At 43.1% G+C, this 16,471-nt stretch overlaps 1 protein-coding gene across 4 annotated transcripts in view; it reads left to right on the top strand.

The window, feature by feature from the left end:
* The window catches only part of LEF1 (lymphoid enhancer binding factor 1), a 117,539-nt gene that overhangs the window by 72,856 nt on the left and 28,212 nt on the right, over nucleotides 1-16,471 (top strand). For all 4 annotated transcript variants that reach the window (XM_066573815.1, XM_066573816.1, XM_066573818.1 and 1 more), the window contains 3 exons: nucleotides 2,026-2,148; nucleotides 4,587-4,749; nucleotides 12,150-12,257. In XM_066573815.1, the coding sequence (XP_066429912.1) occupies nucleotides 2,026-2,148; nucleotides 4,587-4,749; nucleotides 12,150-12,257 (394 nt within the window). The remainder of the gene's footprint in view (nucleotides 1-2,025; nucleotides 2,149-4,586; nucleotides 4,750-12,149; nucleotides 12,258-16,471) is intronic.

The raw sequence follows: 16,471 nt of genomic DNA, 5'->3' as shown, positions 1-16,471 counted from the left end.
TGATCTCTTGTGTCTCATTGGAATGACTAAAGATTTAGTTGCTGTTTACGGATTTAGTAGTACTCAAGCTATTGAATTTTAAGAGAATTTGTCATCATTATCTTGCACTCCTCTCTGAGAGCAGCACAAGGTAGTGGCATGCTGATGGCAATGATATGTCTGGTATATTTATATTTACTTTGGGAGAAACTTTCATTTTATCAGTGGCAGCCAGACAGAGAATTAGGCCTCCATATTCGCAATCCGCAGGCTAGCTTCACTCACCCCGCCCTTCAACCATTGACAGACACCTTTTTGCCTATTGCTGAGCATAGTAAGACAACTGGCAGTCATTGGCTGGAGGGTAGGTGTGGCTAATTGCTGTCTATGAATATCAAGGACTTGTCCACGGTGTCTGGCTGCTACTAATAAAATGCATGTTTCTCCTAAACTACTGCACAGTCGCTTATACGGAGCAGACGTAAAAAAAAGCCGTCCCCGTTTATGCTTTCGTGTGAAAGAAGCTTAAGTGATACGTTTACTATATTAAAATGGTAACATTAGGCTATTCATCACCGTTATGATGAAAAAATGAAGCTATTTAGGTGTGTGTGTGTGCGTATATGTATATATGTATATATTATATTATATATATATATATTTATTATATATATGTGTGTGTATATGTGTATATATATATGTATATATGTGTATATATATATATATATAATGTGTGTGTGTGTGTGTGTGTGTGTATATATATATATATATATATATATATTTGTGTATATATATATATATGTTTGTTTATTTAAAAATAACTGTGTATATAATTTTCTACTGACTCCACCAAAATGGGACTCCAACTGCACGCCCCTGATACATGCAGCAGACCTATCACTGCGGTTTGAGTGCTGTCACTACCTTGTACTGCTCTCAGAGAGTGCTGAAAGAAGATAGTGACAGATTCCTTTCAAGTGGTGGTTTGTTTCGTTGGTACTTTGCTGATACATTCATTTTATGTCACTTTTCTATACCTGCTTCCTATAGTACGGTTTCTAAATGTCATGGTTTCCAGGTAACTTGGCATTGCCTTTTCATATTCAGTGTAGTAGTTGAAAAGCCTAAAATGTATAGACCTGTAGTATTGAAGAAATATGTCTTTGAAGATGAGCTGGAGTGGGGCTGTAGATGTCTTAAGTATGTAGATGTATGTAACACCTTTCAGGCCTGAACTAGCCGCTTCACAAGACACAGGGAACCGCAGCGTACTTCCAGTTTAGTACATCATAAAGAAGATGCCCTTGTGTTAGTATTGTCATCCTTATAGCAACTGTGTTGCTAAAAATAAGCTATTTATATTGTGTGTAATGGATATTATTTTGTTGTTACATTGTTTTATTAGATGCATTTAGACACAGTTTTCCAACACATGCATTATGTTACTCCTTCTCCTATTGCTTTGTATCACAATGGTCTGCAGTTTATCCCTACAGTATAATAGCTGACAATCAAGATGTCTAATCTTCCACACTAGAATAATCCCAATCCTCCGTTTCATGCCTGTGGCCTATTCTCCCCAATAAAGACAATTCACTAAGTGCTGGGATTGTCAGCAGAGCAGCATTATAGGCGCCTGCAGCTTCTAAAGCCATTTTTACATGAAATCTGTCAATCAATAACCCTGTTTGAACTGAATTGATTGAGCCAAGTCGGCTAGGAATGAATCAATTATTCTGTCTGAACTATTCTTTTTAAATATGTTAATCCAGTTCAAAGTGGAAAGCAGCTCCAATCAAAAAGAAACCCAATGTAATCTAAGCAGTTTAAAAGCGCACAACACAATAATACTTGGACTTGGTTTTAGAATCCTGCATGTTAATTTGTCTCTGTTGTTGTATGTGTTTTAGTCCTAATCATCACAGATGTCTTGCTTTCTTTATATATTGGGTCTTTAGGGTAATCAATAATAACTATTAGCGAAATTACTGGACGAAATACACTTGCCTATTTTGCTTCCTAATTTGCCTTTATATTTTATCGTAGGTATTCACATCACATGGTGCCTGGTCCTCCAGGTCCGCACGCAACTGGAATCCCTCACCCCGCTATTGTCAATCCTCAGGTTAAACAAGAACACCAACATAGTGACAATGACTTAATGCATGTGTAAGTATTACTTTCACTAGAAGGCCAACTTCACATTCCTATTGCGGAATCCACGATCGGCGTCCGTTCTGTTCTGCGCATGACTGATGGCAAGCTGTCGTGGTCATCTGCAATACAGAAGTAACAGGTACGCAGGGTCACCGGTTGGCTTCACAGATGGAATCTGCTGTAGGATCTCACATGCGGAATCCGACCCGCTCATGTGAAGCAGGCCTAAGACTATGCAATGTATTCAATAGGGTTAGGATTCACATTATATCTGTAGTTGTGGGCTTCAATGCAGCATGGCCCCACAAGTATTATTTGTAGTACTAGTCTCTTTACATGGGGCAGCAGAATCCTTTGTCCACTCCACAGTGCCCATTCTGAGCTCTGAGTCATGGAAGTGGGACACACTGACCTCTCCCTGCCCGCTATCTCCTGAGTCACGGAGGTGGGTCACACCGAGCTCTCTCTGCCCGCTATCTCTGCGTCATGGAGGTGGGCCACACCGAGCTCTCTCTGCCCGCTATCTCCTGAGTCACAGAGGTGGGCCACACCGACCTCTCCCTGCCCGCTATCTCCTGAGTCACGGAGGTGGGTCACACCGACCTCTCCCTGCCCGCTATCTCTGAATCACAGAAATGGGCCACAGCAACCTCTCCCTGCCCACTATCTCTGAGTCACGGAGGTGGGCCACACCGACCTCTCCCTGCCCGCTATCTCTGAGTCACGGAGGTGGGCCACACCGACCTCTCCCTGCCCGCTATCTCTGAGTCACGGAGGTGGGCCACACCGACCTCTCCCTGCCCGCTATCTCTGAGTCACGGAGGTGGGCCACACCGACCTCTCCCCGCCTGCTGCATGCAGAGTGATGGCTCTCTCTTTTCACAAGCAGGGAGAGAAACTGTCAGTCTACATGAAGCAGGCAGGGCAAACTAGCGCAGCGTGCCTCTGACAAGAAGCTCTACTGCAAATCAGACTTCAAAGCGTATTTATTCTGAAACCCCTTATCCAGGCACATCTATCCTGGATTCATTGTTTCGGTAGTATGGAACTGATGACGGAAAGGTTATAGACACACACAATCTAACTAAACTAATAATGTACTCTGAACATCCTGACCATCACCCAACACATGGCAGGGGAAAATGGGATCAAGCATGTAGAATTCCAATGCCTGATCCTTTTATTATTGTGGAGGATAAGCCGCCTATAGAGTTGTCTGACATCAGTTTGGGGTCTTTTTAGATGAGGCAACTCTTATTTGAACGAGCAAGTGACGTTGCTGTTTGTTCTTGCTCGGCCTTTGCAGACAGGCCGTCTCCCCTTGGGGGTGCCTTTTGTGCACCTGAAAAGGGATGTGCACGTAAGGCACCCCAGAAATATTAATGAACTCACACACTTTTAAAGAGAGAAATGGTACAAAATTCCAGCAACAGGAAACATTTGATTGCTGCTAAAGGGGATATGTAGCATAGAAGGTGAAGCACTGAGCAAGAAGCCTGTGATCCAGCCAGGGGCGTAACTATAGGGGATGCGGTTCCTCCCGGGCCCAGGAGCCTTAGGGGGCCCATAAGGCCTCTCTTCTCCATATAGGGAGCCCAGTACTATGAATAAAGCATTATAGTTGGGGGCCCTGTTACAGGTTTTGCATTGGGGACCAGGAGCTTCAAGTTACACCTCTGGATCCAGCGATACGTTTTTCTGTCTAAATGCTCAGCTAAACAAGGTTCTAACTATCTTTTCTGTGACAGCAACACTCGTGCCGTCCTTTAGACCAGTGTTTCCCAGCTCCAGTCCTCAGGGACCCCCAACAGGTCATGTTTTCAGGATTTCCTCAGTATTGCACAGGTGATGTAATTATGGTCAGTGCCTCAGACATTCCTACGGGTGTTCTTACTATAGGATATCCTGAAAACATGATCTATTGGGGTCCATGAGGACTGGAGTTGAGAAACGCTGGTTTAGATGACTCTTGTCCCATGTAAAAGAGTCATTACAAATGTATGCCCCTCATCTGATTGATCTCTATTAGATGATGACAAATCACTGATTAAACCCAGTGCCAAAATAACAGTAACTGCCCTGTATGTGCCTGCACTTGGCTGTCAGACACACTCCCATATCAAGATTATACATGACCTTAATGCCCCCCAGTATGATATGCTAAATTTCAGAAATGGTAAAATTACCACTTTACGTAATATTAGCCGATTCCCATTTCTACATGACATTTTTCATGTGAAATGGCAACAATAAAATAGATGTAATTTTAGAAAACGGTGTACACCAACTCTGCGTTTTGACGGCCTCGGAAAGATGGCCCTTTCTGTGCCATTCTCATTGGCTTCTATTTCATGTAATTAGTTGCAAGTGTTCATCAACCCATTAATTATATTTGTTCATTTGCTCTTTTGTGTGGTTTTCATCAAAATGTGTCTTTCGTTTCCATTTAGGAAACCTCATCATGAACAGAGAAAAGAACAGGAGCCAAAAAGACCTCATATAAAGAAACCGCTGAACGCTTTTATGTTGTATATGAAAGAGATGAGAGCGAACGTTGTAGCAGAGTGTACGCTTAAAGAAAGTGCTGCCATCAATCAGATCCTCGGCAGAAGGGTGAGCTTTGGGGGGGTTTTTTCCCTTTCTTTTCCTTTCGGCAAACCTGTGCTCGGCTCTACAAGACACTGATTTGTGCCCTTGTGACATTCTGATGCTCACTAATGATTATGCTGTTGCTTGGTAACCTGTAAATATGGCGTAAATGAGGAAGTGAACGGTCAGCGCGTGAGTCGCCTCTGCTCTGTTACATCTCCCTGAAGAATCATTTATAATGTACCAAAGACAAAATTGCTTTACAAAAGTACTTTGTACTCTTTCCAACAAGATATCCGGAGTGCTTCCTGTGTTGGTAATATTTTGGGTTTTCCACTCGCTCCATGCTTGCCGCAACTATGTATTTTACCTAGAAGACACAGCTCTCTTGCAGAACGAAGAAAACATGGCTTGACTGTAACTCATTGTCCCGCTCCGGAGGAAAGTCTTGGGATTCATCCGGAATATTAGACTTGAGCATCATGAAGCTTCTAAGGACTGATCTGTTTCGGTCACTTGGACCTCGTGAGGCTCAGCAGGGATCAAGATGGCTTTTTTGGAGACAGTTTGATTCCACTTGGTGGAGAACAATTTACATATTGTTGCTAAAGACCGCTTTCACATGGCAGCGCTTTGGTCAGTATTTTATATCTGGTATTTATAAGCCAGAAATGCAATCAAAATCATAAAATGGACAGATTAATACATGTGGAATGCTGTGTAAAAAGTGCCATTTTCAGACATACCTTCTAGATGGATCTCCTACAGATATGTCCTCAATAGTTTATAAACCCTTTAAGAATAGGCCATCAGTAGTAATCAGTGGGGGTCTACTGCTTGGAACCCATGCCAATCAGTTTACCAGACCACTGCGCTCATACAGTGAGCAGATTTCTACAGAAAACTGACAGCTTTGTTCCTACTGCAGTGGCCAGGTCTGGTATTACAAGCAACCTTGCTATTAAAGTGAAGAAGGATATGCAATGCCAACCCTGGCCACTGCAGCGGTAATGGAGCTGTCTGCTCCCTGAAGAAATCAGCTCAGTGTACAAGCACATTGGCCCAGTTGATCATAGGGATCCCGGGTGGCATCTGATTTATTCTTGGTGGTCTGTTCTAAGGATAGGCCATCAGTAGTTAACGTTTAAAGGAGTTGTTTGCTGCAAACACTTCTAGTAAACTCAAATGCTGTGTTGAGTCTATTGGCTGTGGTGGCAGTGCATGACTTTCATATTTAATTTCTAAAATTGCAGGACTTAACAAACCTATAAAAAAAAGCCAATAACACAGTGTACTTTCATTTTCTTTAGAGAATTTAGCACACAACGCTCATTCACTTCCCAGAAACAAATGAATCATTTTTGCTGTTAATTTCCTGTGATTCACACACTTCCAGGAAAGCTATGACCCTGATGCTTGTCACTTTAGAATATTGATGGCCACATGGTCATCCCCCGGTTTACCACTTCTGTACACTGTTTGTAATGTTTATTGGGATAATTAAAATAGGTTTGTTGAATACACAAGTAGTTTTATAGAATGTTATCAAGCCAGACTGATGATACAAACTCAGGCTACAGAAAAGCTTAAATGTGATGCATCAACCATGCAGTGCTTACTCGCTGCATTTGTGTTTACTGGGTACCCACTAACTGGAGTAAAAGGTTTTGGAGCTGCACCACAGAAGAGAGAATGTAGCGACTGTGTAAGTGAGCTGAGGTGCTGCTGAAAGGGTGTAACGATCTGCATAGGAGCTGCTGCCAGAGAGGAAAAGGCATTGGGAGTCTGAACCCTTGGATGAGACGGAGGCTGCTTGGCACAGACAGAGAGCATCGGCAGAGGACTTTTTAAGACTGCCAGTGAAAGAGCGTGGGATTGCGCTGTAGAGCTATGAATCAAGACCAAGGAAGGCATCGAGGAGCACATTGGTAACTTGTAAGGGAGGCCGACCTCAAATTGATTGTAGCTGTGAACGGCTTTTAGGAAGTAGACCAATAACTAAAAGGACTGTTGTGTAGGATGTGAAGTGTTTTGGCGCTAATGGTTACAGAGGTAGGGCCACAGAGACACGTGGCTACATAATAGAGATCTATCAGTTGGGGATTGAGTTCTGTGTCAAGTAAACTGTGTTGCTAGTAGTCGAGCGTTAACCCCTTAAAGTAAAGACTGCATGATTTTGTATCTCTGTTTAACAGCACGTTGTTTTTGAACTGTTTCATTTCTACGGTTTTCCTAATGTTTCCCGTTGTGCACAAATCATTATTGATCCTGGAATTTAGTCAGTCATTGTTAGTGTTGGGTAAATCTACTGGAAAAGTTAAGCTACTTATAACATTACTCACTTTCATTTCTTAGGAAAAAATATTGTTTTTGCGTTGTAACTCCTTCTGCTGTATCGTATCCTGAATGGGCATAAATGACTGAGCTTGGTCATCTAGCCGGAGCTGGTCAATGTGCAGTATATGTTCCAATACCTTATTTTACCCAATAAGCAATAGTGTTCTGTGCTTGACAGAGCCAATACTACAGTTATTGATCACCTTCTAATAGCTTATTGCTAAGCACATAGTTCAAGCTTTCAGATTGTGGCTGCGGTTTTTCCACTTTGATTCACGTTTTTTGTGTGGGTAAAGTCATGCTGCTGTAATTAAGCATGCCCCATATTAATGATTTTATATCTTGGTTGTCTGAAAGTTCCTACAATAAACTCCAGAGCTTTTGTTTCACTTGCATGCCTTGTTCTATCACATTTCATGAAGTCCCTAGGGTACCATAGCATGGACCATGTACTTCCTGGAACCGTAGCTTCTCTTATCCTTGTCATGTATTTCCAATCTTAAGTGTTTACCGATCTAACTTTGCCCCCCCCCCCCCCCCCCCTTCCCGACTCATGCAGTGAATTTTGGTTTGAAAGTCCACAATGTATTCATTGGTCAGTCAGCGCTTTTTGTTGTATTGTGTTCTTTACCATCACTGCTAAAGTCACTATCTTTGTCTATTCAAATATAACAGAGACTTTGCTGTATACACACCAGGGTCACAGTGACCTTAATCATAGTATGTACATGAATAACTATTAAGCCCTTGCCAACATTAGTCAGCCCGCCATACATGTATGGTGGATGTTTGTCAATCTAGGAGGCGGTCTCAGTTAACAATCCTGCTCCAGGGTGTTTAGCTTTTTTTTTTCTTCTTTTTTTCCTGACACTTAACTACAATGACTGAGATTGCAGTTAACTCTGATTGCTGCCATTATCCCTCTAGATGCTGCTGTCAGTACTGTCTTAGAGTCTTGCTGTTCCTTCTGTCTCTTAAACAGTTCTCCTTTGGGGAGCCATTTAGTTACGGTGTTGGCCCAGGGTCTTGTAAAGACCTCCACGTCTGCTGTGGATGTCTTCCTGTGGCAGGGCTTAATAAAATGCCTATAAATGTATAATATACTGCAATACCGAAGTATTATAGTATATTGTACATTTATAGGCATTCACTCTGCCCCCGTCCCTCCATTGCAAACAGTAACGAGGGCCAGAGAGGGGGCGGGAGCTCATTGCACTGTTCCATTTCAAGAGCATAGAAACAGAAATAAAAACGGAATTCAACTTTTCCATTTTATTACCCCTTTATTTTTTATTGTCTTTATTGGGGTATGTGTGTGTTTGTTTGTTTTTTTTCTATTTTTTAATGGACATATTCCCATTAATTTGAAAAATAGAAATGAAACTGAATGGAATTGAATGCAAACTGAAAAGAAGAAAATCTGTTTCTTTTGAGAACCCCCTCATATTTCTGTCTTTTGAAAAAAAATCAATGGGGAATAAAACCAAAAAGTTTAATAATACTGTTTTTTATTTCTGTTTCTCTGCTCCTGAAACTGAACAGAGAAACAAAAATGGTTAACCGAGGCCAACGCCAGTGTGAACGAGCCCTAAACTGCTTTCACAAAGTAGTGATGTCGACCTCGTTAAATATAATGAACAGCACAGCCAAGCAGGATGACATCACTTCTTAAGATTTGTTAAGGATGAACTCTGCACAACCCTTCTGCGGCTTTACAGGTCACACACCGGCGCTCACAAGCATATATCTGAGAAGATAGGAAGAAGGAACATTAATTTAATAATGAAGAGACATTTTGCAGACATGAACTGTCGTTAAACTTTTGATGGGATTCACAGGTTAACACCTTCTCCTGGCACTTGAGACTGTATGGAGTCATCTGGTTTCCTATCCAGGACAGTTGAACTGGTTTTAGAGTCTTCAGATCTCTGTGGAACGCATTCAGTTCCTCCTCCTTTTTTCTGTTTGTATGTGGTTGGGCTGCAGATTTGTTTCTTTTCTGTAGGTTTCATTGGATCCTATTAGATCCTGTAAATTCTCACAATATAATATTTCCTCCTAGATTATATACCCCTTATAGCAAATGGCCATTGTTGTGGTCTCTAATTTTACCTTTATTTCCACCTAGCCGCTTATCCTGAGATTGGATTATCAGATTTTGTAGATATGGGTTTCCTATTTTTATATCCTAGGATCTCGGAGACCTACTTGGATTTGGTTGTAGTCCTATGCCCGGTTACCTTGTAGGTAGTTCTTTGTCTTCTGTCTGCATTCTAACTAGATGTGCTCTCCTTTAGTGGGGTTTGCATTGTACCTATATATGTTTTAAAATCTCTAGTTTTTGCTTTTTTTTGAACTTTTAACTTTTTAGATTTTATTCCTATACAAAGACAAAACTTATCTGCAGTGACTTTGTAGCTGCTTTGTGTATGACCTATGTGATAGAAGCATCCTCCTAACCCTCCTGTCACTGGAGAATGAAACTACTGTATATCCGTTTCCTTTTATTTCTATACTTTCAAAAAGTTGATAAGAACCTTGACTATTCTACTCATTTCTGAGGCTGACAGAAATCTATTTTAGCATAAAATATGTTGTTATAGCAGATCAATAGGGAGTTAGATCCGCTCCAGATGTTGAGGAAGTGCTAATACAGGTATTAAACGTCAGTGTGTAATTAAAAGTGGTGGAAGCATTGCAAGAACTAATTAGGTGTCTTTTACAGAGTGGGAATAAGGCATTAATGACTAGGCGCCACTAGAGATCTTCTAGACCTGGGGCCCTTTAAACACAAACCGTGTTATTCCGTCGGCTACAAACTCGAATAAGCATTTATGGCATTGGACTCGTTGAGTGTGTTTTACCTTGGCCTAATTAGAGACACATTTCTTGCCCATGCTTCTCCTTGGTTATTGATCTACTGCTCCCGATACTTATATTTTTCCATATTTAAAATGCATGTTGTCTGGGATAAGCCACTATCTAATCTCCATGCCTAAGGCTATCAGGCCCTTCTCTTTTAAAACATGTACAGCCGACATTGCATTTTCCTGGCAACATAACGCCTATTCACATCCAAGGCACATATGTCACTGTGGCAGCTGGAAAGCCGACCATAAAAGTGGATTATGGTGACACCATTTGAAGGATTTAAATTGATTTTGTGGCAAATAAGAGTGTTAAGTCGAAAACAGGTATCCTCATCTCTGTACATTTCGGTGTAGGCTTCCTGTTTTATTATTGCTGAATCAGTGTTTTTACTGCACATTGTATAATAGGTTATGCAGAGGCAACATAAAATGTCAAATTTCACACCAGCTTAGACCATGTTCTCAACATCACTCTACAATGCTTAGGTACCTGCTAAATTGGTTTCAGCACTGAAATGTGATAAATTCTTAATACTTCTACTATCCTTATGGAATTCAGATTCTATGCTTTAGCTTTCACTGTATAATGCTATTAATATTTTGGATTTCTGGTCAAGACCTTTTGGGGGGGAAATGATGCATTTTGTAATGAAAAGCCTTACCAGGTCAAGAACAGTTAAGTTCATTGATATGTCTCAGATCTTCAGAACTGTTCTGGCTGCCTAATTGTTATAGCCAACTTTTTTCTATGTATGTTGTCATCTGATGAATTTCCATAGTGCAAGAATCCACAGTAATTCTGCACAGTTTAGTGTGGATTTTGGTATGCATCCGCAGCAGATTTTACCCATTCAGAGGAAGAGGTGAAGTCTGCTGTCGATGCATGCCAAAACCTGCAGCAAATGGGATGGATTTTGCCACGGACCTTCCCAATGCAGTGAATCTACACCAAATACGCACCAGTTTGTACAGATCTTGGTGCAATTTTGCCCCCATATAGGTAGAATTTGATATACTGCATATAAATTTTGTAGATATCCTCCACATAGCTTGTACTGTAAATTCAGCAGATGTTCGATTGCTGCTTTGCATGGGTTCCTTACACTGCCAATTCTTGGTCTGATGTAGCATGCGACGACTGCCAAAGCATGGTAATTGGCCACGCTCATTTAGATGTCCTTTCAAGGACGAAAATTGCTGAAGGCCCATTTAGACACAACGATTCTCACTCAAAATTCTCTCAAAGACATCTTTTGAGCAATAACCGTTGCATCTAAATGCATGGACATCAGCAGCGCTGATAAGATTCTTTCAGCTTGTGTCCCGCTAGTAGTTCACAGCGGGACGCGAGCTGTAAGCATGGAGAACAACGCAGCTGTTTGCTTATGCAAAACAGCTGAATTGTACACCGAGCGATAGCGGCTGTGTCCCGCTCCGCCTGCATAGCTCTTTAGTAGCTAATTAGCTACTATAGACTATGCAAAGATGATCACTCAAAACGGTCACTCAAACTGTCATTTGAGTGATTTTTGAGCGATCATCTTTCAGTGTAAATGGGGTCTAAGAGGCGAACAATCATTACCATGATTGTTTGTCCCCATAGAGCTGTTTTGGGTTGATTGTGCATCTCCTTGTTGACCTGGTGGTGATTTATAACTCACCAGCAAGTATTTTTGCACTTGCTAAAAATTAACGAAGAACGAGCATTTGCCAGTTTGCCGGCTGATCCGTGACCCAGAGATTGGGTGAATATTCACGCCGGATAATCGAGTATGTAAGAGGGCCTTAAGAGGAAAAGCAAAGCTATTTCCTTGTACACAATTCACTCTGCACATGCCTATAATGCCATGTCTACATGTGCTAACACTTAATGTGTTGGAAAAAAGGGTTTGGGTCTTAGTAAATACTGGCTTCAGCCTTCACACCATTCTTTTTCAATTGCTCCATTGTAACGTATACATTGCATGACTCAATGCTACTCTACGAACTGTGACCTTCATATTCTTGACATGCATTGTGTTACTCAACTGATCTGGCCTTATTGGCTTGGAGAAACTTGTTGAATTACATTTATGGATTTCTGTGTATAAATGTAGTTTTGTGCATAGTGTAACTTTATTGAATATTTAATTCCAGAAATGTTTCTCAGTGAAGATATTTCCCCCTTTACAATACATATAACATGCGATTATTAAAGCTGTACTTTCTCTCTTACAGTGGCATGCTTTGTCCCGTGAAGAACAGGCCAAATATTACGAGTTAGCCCGAAAAGAGAGGCAACTACACATGCAGCTCTATCCAGGCTGGTCTGCAAGAGACAACTACGTAAGGGTCTTTTTAATTGTTTTTCGTAAGAATGTAGACCTGAATAATGTATCTATCACAGCCAGGCAAGCAGTTCATTAAACCTTGTGAAATGATAAGTCTTTCGTGTTTCATCTGTATTCTCAGCTGGAACTTAACAATGTAACCCCAGCCAAAAGTGACAACTGAACTGTTCCCAAATCTCTCTGTATAGTAACATTGTGCAGTATTTCTTTTGTAGCCTTCAATGGAAGTACTCCATATGTCGTCTCTTGTCTTTTCAGTCTCTAGGGCAGGAAGTAGCTTTCTGGTAGCGACAATTGTTTGCCTTCTTGATTTTCTCGAAGCTGCTGTTTTGTCACCCAGTCACTAGAAGCCCCCTCTGTCTCCCCTGGAAAGCGGTCACAGTAGAGGAACATTCTACATTAAGGCTGGCTGCACACGGGTGATATGGATTCCGCATGCAGGAGCCCACAGCGGAATCAGACTCTGACCCTGCATACAGCAGATGCAAGCCGTCGGTCATGCGCAGTACAGATTTTTAATATATATTTTTTTTCTGTGCCATCACAAGGCGATGAAGCGGGTACCTGCAGCCTATTCGCAATGTCAATTGCGGAATAGACGCAGGTCGGACGGCCTCCACTTCAATGGAAGCCATCCATGCGGATTCTGCAGAAAAGTAGATCATCATGTGATTTTAAATCCACTCGCGGAAATCGCAGTCGCTAATGTGAGTGGGCATGCAAAGGCTCTATTCTTTTAATCCTCTCCAATCCACTGTCTGACGTCTAAAGACATTATGATTTAAGGCTGTACAGCTCCGATGTTGGAAGACGTCCGTTGGGGTTCTCTCACTGTATATTGCCAGCCTCTCTGCTGTCGGAGCCTATCCAACGTGTCCCCTCATGCTTTAGCCAGCAGATAGCGCCGTTGTGTAACAGCAGAAAAAGAGTAAGCCCCCTAGGAAAACCGCGATACAAATTGGATTGGAAAGGGTTAATGTGTGCGTAATACCACGGATAGTCCACGTGGATGACTATGACGGATTCCACAATTCGAATCTGCTTCTGTACAGCCAGCCTTGATCCCTCTCAAAATGCAAATAGAAAGATGGAACAATATCTCTGCAGTGACCTCAATTGGAAGGCAGCATTCCTGCAAGTCAATGTTAGACTTCTTTTGACAATGACTGGAATTTGTGAGCCAAAGCCAGGATAACCATGCACAACAGCTGTTTCAGGGTGATGGTCTCTTTCCATTTGCATATTTACCAAAGGAGCATGGATGGCTTTATAAGTCTCCTCCCACACCTTTTAGGTGCTCTCCTAAAGGAGAAACTATACTCTTCCTATGCCTCTCAGACATGCTTGATTAAATCTCGCCTTACTAGATCATGCTCTACAATCTATATTTGTACCTGCCACAGATGTGCTGTTCTTCACCTTCATTGAAAGGGCTAATCTACTGAAGACAACTTCTGCTCATAAACTCTTTCAGGACATGCATGTCATAAAAGGAGATTTCTCCACTCAGGAGCAAATCTGTTAGCCTGAAGAGTGAGTTCCACTGCTGGTGGACTTCGGGCTGTCCATGCAGTTGAATAGCTGCCATGTAATACTATATTTCCACTGTATTGGTTGGAAGATGCCTGTCCGGAGTTGGCTTCACCCAGCAAAATTAGCTAGACCTATGGTGATCTGCAGATCACTCTGATGAGATAACCCCTTTAATGTTACATTGTTGGCAAATCTAGTTAAAGGAGATGTCTCGAGGCAGCAGTGAAATATTTTTTTTGCCCAGTCCCCCTTCTTCAGTATACAATACTAAGTACCAATGTAAATGGCTTTTAAAGCCGGTTCCTACTTACAGTTCTGGCGTTTCATGAACTTATAAAAAGTTTCCCAAAGATGGCCGCCGCTTCTTCTCCCTGCGCTTGCTTCAGCCCGACGTGCTCGCTCCCGAGACGCCGGTCACGCTTCGTATTAGCAGGGAGCTGTCCAGTGCTGATCCTTTCCCCCTGCACAAGGGAATCCAGGCTTCATTATAGCAGGGAGCTGTCCAGTGCTGAATTCTCAGCAGAAGGTACTGTAATGCCTCCCTGCAATTCACTTGCCACTGTTTTAGATGAAATAGTTTTTTCACCTAAATATATATGTGTGTGTATATATAGATAGATATATATAGTATACATGTGTATGAGTATACGCATACGCGTATTCGTGAGTGTATATACACACACACATATATATATATATATACACACACATACCCACACGTGTTTTTTTATATGCGTGTGTATATGTGTATGTGTGTATATATATATATATATATATATATATATATATATATATATAATGTGTGTGTGTATATATGCGTGTACACATCTTTTATATATATATCTCTATATATCTATATATAGATATATAGAGATATATATATATATAGTATACGTGTGTACGAGTATACGCATACGCGTATTCGTGAGTGTATATATACACACACATTATATATATATATACACACATATATATATATATATGTGTGTGTCTGTCTGTGTATATATATATATATATATATGTGTGGGTGTCTGTGTATATATATATATATATATATATATATATATATATATGTGTGTGTGTGTCTGTCTGTGTGTATATATATATATATGTGTGTGTGTGTCTGTCTGTCTGTGTATATATATATATATATGTGTGTGTGTGTCTGTCTGTGTATATATATATATATGTGTGTGTGTGTGTCTGTCTGTCTATATATATGTCTGTCTGTGTGTGTGTGTCTGTCTGTGTGTGTGTCCCGGCGGCGGGAGGCTCGGGCAGCATCGGGAGCAGCATCGGGGGCACGGCGGCGGGAGGCTCGGGCAGCATCGGGAGCAGCATCGGGGGCACGGCGGCGGGAGGCTCGGGCAGCATCGGGAGCAGCATCGGGGGCATGGCGGCGGGAGGCTCAGGCAGCATCGGGAGCAGCATCGGGGGCATGGCGGCGGGAGGCTCGGGCAGCATCGGGAGCAGCATCGGGGGCACGGCGGCAGGAGGCTCGGGCAGCATCGGGAGCAGCATAGGGGGCACGGCGGCGGGAGGCTCGGGCAGCATCGGGAGCAGCATAGGGGGCATGGCGGCGGGAGGCTCGGGCAGCATCGGGAGCAGCATCGGGGGCATGGCGGCGGGAGGCTCAGGCAGCATCGGGAGCAGCATCGGGGGCACGGCGGCGGGAGGCTCGGGCAGCATCGGGGGCAGCATCGGGGGCACGGCGGCGGGAGGCTCGGGCAGCATCGGGAGGCTCGGGCAGCATCGGGGGCACAGCGGCAGGCTCGGGCAGCACGGCGGCGGGCTCGGGCAGCACGGCGGCGGGCTCGGGGGCAGGCGGTGACCTTCGGGGGCAGGCGGTGAGCTCCGGGGGCAGGCGGTGGGCTCCGGGGGCAGGCGGTGACCTTCGGGGGCAGGCGGTGAGCTCCGGGGGCAGGCGGTGAGCTCCGGGGGCAGGCGGTGGGGCAGGCGGTGGGGTCCGGGGGCAGGCGGTGGGCTCCGGGGACAGGCGACTTACATGGGCGGCTTCTCGGCTGGGCTTCTCGTCTCCGCTCGGCTGGGCTGCTGAACTTTCTGCACCTTTCTGCTCCAGCGCGCTCCCGAGAGGTTACAGCTCGTCTGCGCATGCGCAGAAGAGCTGTAGCGTCTAACACACTGAAGCGGCTCGCGCTGAGCAGAAGACCGGACTGCGCAAGCGCGTCTAAAAAAGCAAGCTGCCAGCGAATTTAGACGGAACCATGGAGACGAGGACGCTAGCAACGGAGCAGGTAAGTGGAATAACTTCTGTATGGCTCATATTTAATGCACGATGTACATTACAAAGTGCATTAATATGGCCATACGGAAGTGTATAACCCCACTTGGTTTCGCGAGACCACCCCTTTAATTATTAACCTCTTTAAAGGCGGATTTTTGTTTTTGCACATCACTTGAACTGTTTTTGTCCCAGTCTTTGGAAAAACACTTCTTACATGCTGTCGCTGAACATTGTTTTTCACTGAGTGAGGCAACTCATGATTGACATAGACCTTCTTTTGATTTGTTACCAGCTGCCTAGTTGTTTTCTCTTATTACCGCATGATATCCGCCAGTGAAGTCATTCTGATCCAACAACTTGTTCTTTAGTTGCTAAAAATGGTTGTTCTTTTTATGTTCGGTTTTATGTGTTCCTGACAGCATTGTACTGCA

The sequence above is a fragment of the Eleutherodactylus coqui genome, chromosome 7 (genome assembly GCF_035609145.1).
Source record: "Eleutherodactylus coqui strain aEleCoq1 chromosome 7, aEleCoq1.hap1, whole genome shotgun sequence".
In the NCBI taxonomy this organism is placed as follows: domain Eukaryota; kingdom Metazoa; phylum Chordata; class Amphibia; order Anura; family Eleutherodactylidae; genus Eleutherodactylus; species Eleutherodactylus coqui.
The sequence above is the reverse complement of the archived record's forward strand: the minus strand, read 5'-3'. Positions and strand labels throughout refer to the sequence as shown.